Here is a 12377-nt window from a genome sequence, read left to right as displayed (position 1 = left end):
TCCTCCATCTTTCTCTCGCCTTTCTGTTTCAGAGAGAAAAGAGAAGGGGAAAAAAAAAGGGCTAAAACGACGTTGTTTTGACATTTGAGCCAGTTGGGCTAGCTCACTCTTGAGCTACCCAGCAGTACTGTTTGACTATAATAGAAACGACAATGCTACGTAGCTCAAATTTTGTGGCTTAAAAGTGGCTCAAATGGCCAAAACACGTCGTTTTGGCCATTTGAGCCACTTTTGAGCCACAAAATTTGAACTACGAGACATTTTCCTAATAGAAATTGATACCAATGTCACAAAATATAACATACTTTCTATAAAATTATTTATTTAATTTTTTGAAACTACCAAACGCACCTACCTTTCAAACATTTTTAGGTTTATTTGGAGATAACATATTTTAGTTATAAAATTAAAAAGTCATTATAAATTTTCATATCATTCTTTTTATTTTTTATTTTTCATATCATTTTATAAAAAATGTATGCGAATACAGTTGTGTTAGAATAAAAAAATTGAAAAATGTGTGCATTTTTAATACACACAACTCGCATGACACATGCAGTCACGCCTACGTGGTCCATGGTCGGTCCGTGGTCCCCTCCCTGGCAGATTATTTGACTCTCTCATCATCAGCCACCGACACGGCGTCGTTACGGTTGTTTAAGTCTTCTCCTCCGTATCCAAAAAAAAAAAAAAAAATTCATTGCGCTAAATATCGCTTTGTTTGGAAAGAATTAATTTAATTTTTTTAAAAAAAATTTCATGACTAATTTAGTTTAGTTAAATTAGTTTCATTTTTTTGACTTTTTTTTATAATTTTGATGTAATGATTTTGAGAGAAAAAAATAAAATAATTATAATTTAAATATAATATTTTATATTATTAATTTATTTAGCTTATTTTATCACTTTGTTTTTATTTAGATAAAAAAAAATTGTTACCAAACGGTAACTATGAGGTTATTTGAAGTTTGTTTATTAAGGGTTGTTTAGGATTTACTTATTTAACGGATTTTTTTAATTTTTTATGAAAAAATATACAGAAAAATATAGAGATGATATGACCAAATAAGTATACTTATTTAAATAAATATAGTTATTTGGATCATTTCAAATAATCTCTTTACATACCTTTTAACTTTTAATAAAAAAAAACAAATAATATGACTTAAATAAATATAATTATAAAATAAATACACTTATTTAATTTAATGCATCTCCAAACAATCCCTACATATCATCCACAAGTTTATATGGGATCTTACGGGCGGGGGCCGCAAATGTGTGGATGAGATGCGCTTGCATGCCCGCGGTGAATAGTAGCTCCCTTCTATTATAAAAATGAATAAAGATTGAGAAAGTTTTAGTGGTGTGGTAAGGAGTGAGATCAATAAGTGATGTAATGTGTGTATTTATATTTATATTTATATTTTTTTTCTTATCATATTATTAGAGTTCTTTTTAAATCTTCAAAAGTAAAATTATTTAAGAGTATTGAATTCTAATTTGATTTCTATTGGTTTTAGACCCTGTATACAATTTTATTTTTAATTTAAAAGAATTAAAAGAATAAAAAAAATTAAATAACAGTTTTTGACTGTTCGTTGGTAAAAAATTATTCAAACAATATTTTATATAAAAAAAGAAAAAGAAAAAAGAAAAGGTAGAGGGAGAAAATTTGAAAGTAAAGGGTGGGGGTTTGAATGGTCAAAAAAATGAGACCGAAGACAGAGAGAAAAAGCAAAGAAAAGATTAAAAAAAGCACATCAATGTTTGGGTTTGTTTTTTGGTTGTTGTTTGACCGTAATAATCAAATCAAACACCTCCCTCCCTCCCTCCCTCCCAGGCTCCCAAGGGAAAGCAAACCACCAAGCAAAAAGCAAATGAAGAAGAAATCCATCCAAACCCATATCTATCTTCCATCTGCTTTCTCTCTCTTCACAACAAACACATATTATTGTTAGTAGTAGTACATTACAGAGAGAAGAAGAAATTGGTAAAAAAATAGTGAGATCTCGATCGACGCAGTAGGCATTGTATGTTTGGCTGGGCTGGGATCATGAATTATCACAACTATTTGTGTTAAGTGCCATCCCCGTATAAACTCCTTCCTGAGTCGATCGGTACCTTCCTTTTTCTTTTCCATCTGTTCCCTTTTTTTTTTTTTTTTTTTTTTTCAACTCATAGATAGATTCAATACTTGCTTCCTTTTTGTTCATCTTCCTAATCGGTTCATTCATTTGTGCTGCTCCATCTTTCCCTTTAGTTAGGGTTTGAATTTTTTTATATAGTTTCTCTCTCGTTTTTAAAAATGAATTAATGCGGTATTTGGTTGAGGAATTTGGGAAAAATCCTTTCTTTTTCCAAATTCCTTCCTAAATTTTTCGACCAAACACAGTCTAAGGGCTTTTTTTCCTCTGAATTTCGCAGCCTTGCGTTATAAATTTCCACAGGGTTTTGTTTTTGTTAATCATTTTATTTTATTTGGATCTTCATTTACTTCTTCATTTTTGTGGACCGTAGTGTAGAGCATTAGAGGCATGGAGCTTTTTTTTTTTTTTTTTTTTCCATGTGATTTGTTTTGCTGTAAAATTTACTCGGAATTTGCTTTGTGGGAATTTTTTTACCGGAAATCTTTATTTTGAGAAATATTTATATTAATGTCATATGTAGAGTAGATTGTTATAATTATGACTCTCTTTTAATATTTTGAGAAACGCCATGACTGATACTGACGAAGATTGGGAGGATCACATTTATCTGATTATTAGACAACCTTATTTTTATGCCTTGGGGGGAAAAAAATGAAGAAAACTAGACAAAACAAAACTGCAGTCACTTATAAATCTTACGAGCAAGTGCCTTGTTTATAAACTCTAGTGTTGTTGAGATCAGTTCAAGAAATGGGAACCTCAAATTTTTTTTTTTCCCTACATATTTCTTGGCTGTTTAGGTGCATTTAACCTCTTTTTTCTTTATGTATATTTTTTGACCCATTGGGTGAGGTAACCTTGTTTGCTCTAACCTGCAAATTTTTTTAAAAGGTCAGCTATTTTTGTTAGGAAAAATGTTTTGGAGCTCTAATTTTTGAGCTCTAAAGGTAGCTGTAACGAGTTGGCAGTGGGCTCCACTCACGGTGATGTGATGTTTTGCTCTTGGTTTGTTTTTATTTTTATTTTTTTGTTCATTGCCATGTCATTAGTGTTCTATTAGAGCACCAAAATTAGTGGTATGAATCATTGCTGTTTTGATAGTAGTTTCTGAGTTAATAATAAAAGTGTTATGTAATGAAACAACTTATATATATATGTGTGTGTGTGTGTGTCTTTCATTTCAGCATCTAAACTTGGGTTGAGGACGTTCATCTGGGGGTTTCATTCTCTGGTTTTGAGTAGATGGCTTCAGTGACTGAAGTACCTGCATCTGGATTAAGAGAACCTAGTGGAAATACTGTTGGTGTTGATAGGCTGCCTGATGAGATGAATGACATGAAAATCAGGGATGATAAGGTATGGTATTCCTTTATTTTAACTTTGCCCAGCCTCCTCTTTCGCTTGGTATACTTTTTTTTAGTGGTTTTTATGTTATTATAATGCTAGTAAATGTTTTACAGGAGATGGAAGCAACTGTGGTTGATGGTAAGGGAACAGAGACAGGTCACATCATTGTTACAACTATTGGTGGTAGAAATGGCCAGCCAAAGCAGGTAATTTTTTACCCTCTCTCTCTCTCTATACATATTGGACTATTAGATTTTACAATTTTGAATTGTTGTTGTGACGCATATATCCTTTCATGATTGTAGACTATTAGCTATATGGCGGAGCGTGTTGTTGGACATGGATCATTTGGAGTAGTTTTCCAGGTTAGTGTTTATTGGATACCAGACAAATTCCCATTTCTGTAGTGGGCGGATGGTAGAAGAAAGTCATGGGGTTGATTCACATTTAAACACATAGAGCTTATGATTTGAAGATTATCCTTAAATTCTTTTGGTCCTGCTTAAATGTGTTTGTGCAGGCTAAGTGCTTAGAGACTGGTGAAACTGTTGCAATAAAAAAGGTTCTTCAAGACAAGAGGTACAAGAACCGGGAGCTGCAAACTATGCGTCTTCTAGACCACCCCAACGTTGTTTCTTTAAAACACTGTTTCTTTTCAACCACTGAAAAGGATGAACTCTACCTTAACCTGGTACTGGAGTATGTCCCTGAGACTGTTCATCGAGTGATTAAACACTACACTAAGATGAATCAAAGGATGCCAATGATTTATGTGAAACTATACACTTACCAGGTATTTGTTATACTTGCCTCATATTGTGATTTTAGTTTTGGTTTCCCAGTGATTTTAGTTTTATGTGTGTATTCATTGTGTCTTCACACACCCATTATTGAAATTTAATGGCTGCTTGATATGCTTTTAATAGTCAACTCAATCATTATTATTGATTACTGCTGTCTCTGAATTTTATTAATTATTTCTATTCTATTTATGTTTGCTTCCAGATTTTTAGAGCACTTGCATACATTCACAATGGTATTGGAGTGTGCCACAGGGACATCAAACCCCAAAATCTATTGGTACGGTTTCGAGTATGCCCACACAAATATTTGTATGTATATATATGTAGGTGTTGTAGGTGATAGTGATCTCCTCTTTGTTTATGTTGAATTGCTGGCGGTGGCAACATGGGCGATGTATGTAGGTATCGGAGGTGATATAGTTGGTTGTTCTCATCCTTCGGTTTTTGACACAGACATTTAAACCATTTTTCTTTGAAGTGATGTAAGTTTCCCATGATGGAGTTTCAGCGGGAAATATTCTTTTATTGAGGATACAACACTAACAGGTATTATTGTTGACAACCTGCTCAAGCCCACCCCTAGAATGCAAGAGTCTGCACTTTGCTCAAATCCTAAAACAAAGTGTTGAAATTCATCTAGAAACCCAATCCGTGATGCATATAGATTTGGAGTCATTTGGGTAATGCTTCAGATCTATTTATGGTGGGTTGATGTAACCAACTACAGTGTGAGAATCGTGTTAGCTTGGGCTTGATAGTGGTTCTATTAGAGGGGCTCATCAGTTGTGGAGTGTAAACCTTTTGGTTGGATGAATATTGATGCAGTGTGTGTTAAGAAGAAAGGTGTAAATGAGGGAATTTATGTGGGAAACACATGGGACTGCTTCGTTGCATTTTTTTATTTTTTATTTTTTATTTTAATTATAAATTTTGAATCCTCCTTATCAGGTTGGGTAGATTTTCTTGCAAACTATGGTTTTCTAAATTTGAAAAACTTCCTTTTTTGTTTCCTCTCCGGTGAAGACTTCACTGGCCTACAGTTAGAGGATATACAGCTTGTTATATGATAAAAAATATAATATGTGAAGTTGTAGTAGAAACTTGACAATTACTGAAACTCAGTGCTTCTTCTTTCGCAGGTTAACCCACACACCCACCAAGTGAAATTATGCGACTTTGGAAGTGCAAAAGTTTTGGTTTGTTATTTTGCCTCCTGTCGTCGACATCTTAGTTGATTTTTTTTTTCCCTTGTGGCATCATCTAGTTGTACTCATTTTACTTTGCATGTTACAGGTAAGAGGGGAGCCAAACATATCTTACATTTGCTCCAGATATTATCGAGCACCTGAACTTATATTTGGGGCAACCGAGTACACCACTGCCATAGATGTTTGGTCTGCTGGTTGTGTGCTGGCAGAACTACTGCTCGGACAGGTTGGTATCTTTCCTGTATTTTTTGTACCACAGTGGATGTCCTGCCTATCTTCATGTATGCTGATAGAATATTTGTTCTGATGATTTCAGCCTCTCTTTCCTGGTGAGAGCGGAGTCGACCAGCTTGTGGAAATTATAAAGGTGATTATAAGCCTCAACAACCTGTATTTGGGTGCACATTATACTTCTGTGGTGAATTTTTGTTTCAGGATGCAGCTGAAGTTTCAATTCTGATTATTTTTTAAACCCTACCTAAACCTGTTCATCCACTTGCTAATTACCTAAAGAATTTCTCTCTTTCTTCTTCTTCTTCTTTTTTTTTGTGTGTGTGTGTGTGTGTGTGTGTGTGTGTGTGTGTGTTTTTGTGTGTGTGTGTGTTGTTGTCCAGCAAAGGAAAAATTATGGGTTGATGTTTTTTGGGTGTATGTGTAGTAGTGTTGGGTCTTGCTGGGCTTGTTTCCATTGTAGTGTGATGTCTGCTGCATTTCTCATTGTTCAAACAATTTATTTGATTCTTATCCAGGTTTTGGGGACCCCGACAAGGGAGGAAATTAAGTGCATGAACCCCAACTACACAGAATTTAAATTTCCACAAATTAAGGCTCACCCTTGGCACAAGGTATGGGTTAATAACTGTACAGAGTCTTGTCTATATGATAAAATTGTTCATTGACATTATATCCATTATTAGATATTCCACAAGCGCATGCCGCCAGAAGCTGTGGACCTCGTCTCAAGACTGCTGCAGTACTCCCCAAATCTTCGAAGCTCAGCTGTAAGTATCAAAACTAATAACTACCCCGACAATATGTTATTATTTTTTTTATCATGACCTTTACTCTATTCCATGGCATGATTAATCTCTTTCATTTGCGTTGTTTGGTCATTTTGAAGAGTTGCCTTTCACTTTTTAGTGGGCACATTCAACAATCCTTTTGAGTATTGGAAATTGTTACTCCCTCCCCTGATGCCAGAGTGGATGTATGTAACTTTAATTATATGGTCTGTGTCTTCTCTCCTTTGCAGCTGGAAGTTTTGATCCATCCCTTTTTTAACGAGCTACGTGACCCAAACACCCGCCTGCCAAATGGGCGTTTCCTTCCACCACTATTCAACTTTAAGCCGCATGGTAAAAAAAAATATACTTCACATTGCCTTCTCCAACAGATTTTCTCCGACTTCTGATTCTTATTTGTTGCTGTTTTTCAGAACTGAAGGGAGTGCCAATGGAGATGCTGGAGAGGTTGATCCCTGAGCATGCAAGAAAGCAATCTGCCTTCCTCGGGTTGTGATGTGCTTTTTTTTCAGTCATGGTCTGCACCTTGTAGAACATTCTCTTTTTATTGTAGAAAATGAGCTAGTTTGTCCCCTTTTTTTTCAAAGTGATTTTATGGAAGCTATTTATTTATTTTCTTTCCTTAATTTGTTCTTTTTACCCTTTTTTCAGTGTTCATCTTTGTTGTTTTGTAGAAGCAGGAGGTTCTGCTCAAATGTTCCCTAATCTTCAAGACAGATTGTAACATTATAATGAAAGCAAAAGCGTTGTCTCTTAGCACGTAATTGACCATTTCTCTGAGAATTTGTCATTCTCTGCTTGGATCACCATCTTGTTGTGCTTGCTTGTACATTGGTCAGCTTGCCTGTTCATCCGAACCACAGAGGCTTCATTCATAGGGGGTGTTTGGGAAGTTTGTTTTTTGGTTTTTTTTTCACTAAAAGACAAATTTGTTACAAAACCAAAGAAAACAAATCTAAACAAAATATCACATCAAATTTCATAATCATTTTATTTTTTATCTCACAAATATCACATCCAACCACAAAAAAACTCAATTATCTTTTTAAACACAATTTTTTTTTTTTCAATAATATCTTACAATTAAAAAACCATATAAAAAAATCCACTTTCTAAACACCCATTATTATATGTCTAGCAAGTTTGCCAAATGATGGACTTGCAAATCTATTAAATATGGAGTCCAATCTCATGAAACAAATGCCCAAAGTACCATAAAGTCATGTTTGATTCACAAGATTAATAGTGAAGTATTAATAATCCTATTAAATTAGTGTGACATTCATTATCCAATTGGATTAATATTCATTGGATTAATATTCTCACCCTTACCCTATTACTAATAATCTTACAAATTTGTTGGATTAATTATCTATTAGATTAATAATTCTAAACCAAAATGTTAAAACAAACATAGAATAATTGGAGTTACGAATTAATAATCTCAATCTCATGTTTTAATCCGCCCAATCAAACATGCCATAAGGGGCACCCTAATTCCACAGAACATGGTTCCACCGGCAACCACCTATCCCACTACATGACCTGCTTCACTGCAACAATTTTTAATATTTTGGAAAATAAACCATTTTTAATATTTTGTAAAATTAACCGCCAACAAGTTTTTAAAACCATCATGGGGCTGCAGTATATTCACGAACACCTGAAAGATATTAAAAATAAATAAATAAATAAATAAAATCACAGAGAAAATTATGTGCCATTGCAAGGCAGTAGAGGTATTTCTGTAATTAGCAGCAAGATGGTTTTAGTTGACTGGGTTGACATTCCTTTGAACAATTGGTTTGTGCTTCATATGGGAAAAAGGTAGTAGCGGAGTTGTGAGAATTTTGTGTCAAAGCTTTGTCCCTCTTGCTAACCTCAATCCCCTCCACCACCAGTTTGTCACTGTAGGATCCCTCGTTTCCAATCTTACATGTTCCATTATGTTGTCCCATACTTTCTCTCCCGACAGCATAATCAGTGCTAGAGAGATTGATTGTGTGGCACCAAGCATTTGTTATGTTCTCATGTCATGCATTTTCTGATAATAATTATTAGATCATTTCCAAATTAGCGCACACTCAATATAGACACGATTAAACGACCAATAGACATAAACAAGTTTGCATCTAAATATATGTATATGGCCATTTTTTATTTTTAAAAAAAAATTTATTTTAAAAGGGAGACTCAGATGTAAGCATGACTAATGAGTTATACTGAACTGCATTCCTAACAGAGCACAGCACCCCATGTTTGATTAAAATACTTACTATTCACTGGGATTCTGTTGATTTCAGTGTCGTGGAACCGAACCATATTTTTAAAAAAAATTCGAAGGTCTGGTTTTAAACAGCAGCTTAAGAAGGCTGAAGATTTAAAAAAAAAAGAGAGGATAATTTGCGGTTAACAGATTTGGGAGGCAGAGAAAGTGAAAGTTATGGGAAGAACATGGGGGGAACCAATCGATTGCGCACCCATTTGATTTCTTGTTATTCCGTTTGCCTTTTTCCTGAACAATCATATGCACACTCGTTAAGGACAGATCTAAGAGAAGATTATAGAGTCCATGGTCCTCTATTTATATGAACATTATTGTTTACCATATAACTTTAAAAATATATGCATTTTATATATAAAATGGCCTCAGTATAAAAAATGTCATTCTTCTTTCATTTTAAATTCTCTTTCTATTTTATCTAAAAATAAAAATAAAAAATTTATTCATCCTATTAGAAATTGCTTCTATGGTATTTAATTTTTTTTATGTACATATAACTTATATATCATATATACATACATATGTGTTTTGTATATATGATAAAAAAATTATTTTTCTTTTAACCCATCTAAAAATAAAATCCTAATTCCATCTGTGACAATCACACTTCCACATTCTCAACTAACAGCAGCTTTTATATGTACCTCTAATATGGAATTGGTCGGTTCCGAGAATTAGCACCCAATATTTGAAATATATATATATATATATTTTTAAGGTGCAGATCACTTTCAAAGAACTTCCACTACGAGTTCCTACTTCCTGTTATATATGTTGGGAAAATATGCTCCTAGCCACCGTCTTAAGTGTAGATTAAACTACACAAAAATAAATTAATTTTGCAAGATTAGAAAAAAAAATTTACAACCACAAAAGATATCAAAATTTACGTGAACATCTTCATTATTATTTGAAGTAATAATTTTTGAATGACAACACGTGGCTGAGGTGTCACAGAAGTGCCAGCCGAGGTACCACATATCCTGGTCATGATGCCGAGGTAATCTCGGCTAGGCCGAGGTTATCTGCGAGAATACTGGAATCCGAGATAAGCGGATAAGGGACAAGAGTCCTAGAATGGGAGAAGACTTCAGTTACGGTAAAGATGAGACTCTTAGAGAGTTTATCCCAATCCTACTGGGAGTCCAAGATTAGCAATAATCCTAAGTCCATTAGAGCTAGGCTCCTATTGGGACTAGGATTATGTTGGCTATAAAAAAGAGGCACCCTCACGGGTCTAAGGTATATATTTTATGCTTTGTCCAGTGTGTTTAGCACTATTGATTATCTTTGATTGAGTACTGACTTGATCGTTGGAGTGCCCCCGGGTGGACAAGCCACCGCCGGAAACTCTTCTTTCTGTTGCAGGTCGTTCGGACTTAATCTATTCTACCGGTGCTCTCCGGCTGGGTGCCTGTTTGGTAGTGTGGTCAGAAAATCACCCATACAATTTGGCGCCGTCTATGGGAAAGAAAAGAGAATAGATGGCCAGTGACGGACAGAAGGAAAAGATTGGGGATGACACCCCTGCTGGGAGTGGCAGACCTATCGACCTTGACGTCGAAGTAGACAACCACAACACAGAAACTCGTGACCCAAATCACAGCAAGAAAGACGTCGGCCAGGATGGCGACGTACCAAAGAAGCCAGATCGAAGTGGGTACTACAATGAGGATGACCTCCAGGTATGGGAAGATAGATGCATGCGGAGGGACGAAGAGGTAAAAGAGATAACGAACAAATTGGCAGACCTACAATCGGTCGTCAACTTTATGATGCAAAACAATGTCATACAGCCACCGTTCCTGCTACAGGGCACGCCGATTCCAGCAACCAATACACAGAAGGGAGGGCAGAAACCAATCCCAAAAATCCCCCAGCACGCCAGAAGTGAAAAACACTCTTACCGGCCTTCAAGGGAGGTCGGACGAGGAGAATCGATGAGAGAAGAATCGCGGAGGACGCATCGCGCCAAGGAGGCAGACCCCAAAGAACACCGGCATGTTCAAGGGCAGGCGCTCTGCTTCGACACAACTCACGGAGAAAAATAAAAAAGGACCCACCATGAAGCTGAGAGTAATATGCCGAAAAAACTGAAGTCAGGAGATAGCCGAGCTCCTGGACGGAGCAAAGAAGACTTGAGAGATTACCTCAAAAGGAAGCAGCAGAATGTCGATGCCGAGGTAACTTCCCCTGAAAAGCCGAGAACACCATTCTCGGTGGAGCTAGACAAATTCGAGGCTCCGAAGAGATTCAGTATGCCAAGGTTCCAAATATATGATGGTAAGTCGGACCCCAACTTCCACGTTGGGTTATACTTGAACTCGATGGCATTATATAGTGGGAACGAGCCGTTGCTCTGCAAAGTATTCCCCTCATCCTTCGGGGAGATTGCATCAGATTGGTTTCACAAACTACCAAAGGAAACTGTGAAGACCTGGGAAGGCCTGGCCGAGATATTTGTGGTCAAGTTCGTGACAAACAAGCTGCAGCCATTAAGGGTAGACACATTGATGGCTCTGAAGATCAGTAAGGAAGAAGGCCTTAGGGCCTATGCAAAAAGGTACTATGAGGTGTTCAACCGAATACCAGAGTGTAATCAAGAGGTGACGATCGTATCTTTCAAGAACGGCCTAAAAGACAACTGTCCACTATGAAAATCTTTGGCAAAGACATTGCCAAAAAGCATGGAAGAGCTGTCACGACCCAAACTCGGCCCTATGGGTTTAGCACCGTAACCGGCCAGTAATCCGAGATTACCGAAAGCCTGCAGAACAGTAGTACAGTAAAACAGAGTACAGGGCCTGGCGGAAGCCAATACAGTAAGTAAACAATGCCCAATGAGCTGTGACAGTCTGTATGCCAAAATGATTTTTCATACATTCATACATAAACAGTACAGAATAGTATGCACAATATTTACAATCATTCAGACTAGGGACTCAATTCCTGCATAACAGTACGGTAAACATTCAGTCTATACAGAACAGTAAGACAGTACAGAAGGGGGAACTCTAAAACACCCCTAAGCCTGAACAGATAGGCTCGGAACCTCGCAGTGAGGCACATAGGCTGGCTTGACAAAACTGGAGTCTAACCCACGCTCCTAGCTCCAATCTGGTGGCTGAGCACCTACATATATATATAAACAGTGAGCTAAAGCCCAGTGAATAACATAATGCGTAAAGAGGTTAAGAATGAAATGTCCTTACAGTAATGAAAACAGTTCATTTAACGATACATCAGTCTTTCAGTTAGAACCGTTATTCAGTCACATGTGGTACATCCATTAGCATAACAGTAAACAGTAGGTCTTAAAGACCGAACAGTAATGATGGCCATCAATCAGTAAACAGTAGTGGTTCCACGAGGGAACCGACAGAGATCTCTGTGACAGTAGCAGTAACAGTATACAACAGTTGCCAAGGATGCCACAATACATTTCAGAATATAGGACATACATTCAAACGATTAACAATAATTACTTCAGAAAACAGTTTCGTTAAACAGTCAGAAAACATTCTCAGTTGATCATATCTTTACACAATTGTTACTCACAGAGT

The 12377-nt window shown here is 36.3% G+C and overlaps 1 protein-coding gene across 1 annotated transcript; it reads left to right on the top strand.

Annotated features, from left to right (window-relative positions):
- The first annotated feature begins 1707 nt into the window (after positions 1–1707).
- On the top strand, positions 1708–7294 carry LOC114289469 (shaggy-related protein kinase alpha). Its single transcript, XM_028233206.2, has 13 exons — positions 1708–2120; positions 3335–3506; positions 3611–3703; positions 3803–3862; positions 4018–4290; positions 4503–4577; positions 5440–5496; positions 5594–5734; positions 5825–5875; positions 6258–6353; positions 6426–6509; positions 6761–6863; positions 6944–7294. The coding sequence occupies exons 2-13, from the start codon at positions 3393–3395 to the stop codon at positions 7024–7026; spliced, it is 1230 nt and encodes a 409-aa protein (XP_028089007.2). The 5' UTR covers positions 1708–2120; positions 3335–3392; the 3' UTR covers positions 7027–7294.
- The last annotated feature ends 5083 nt before the right edge of the window (positions 7295–12377 follow it).

This window comes from Camellia sinensis, chromosome 14, assembly GCF_055761805.1.
Source record: "Camellia sinensis isolate YWXY chromosome 14, ASM5576180v1, whole genome shotgun sequence".
Classification (NCBI taxonomy): Eukaryota; Viridiplantae; Streptophyta; class Magnoliopsida; order Ericales; family Theaceae; genus Camellia; species Camellia sinensis.
Note: the sequence above shows the minus strand (reverse complement) of the source record. Positions and strands in the feature narration are given on the sequence as shown.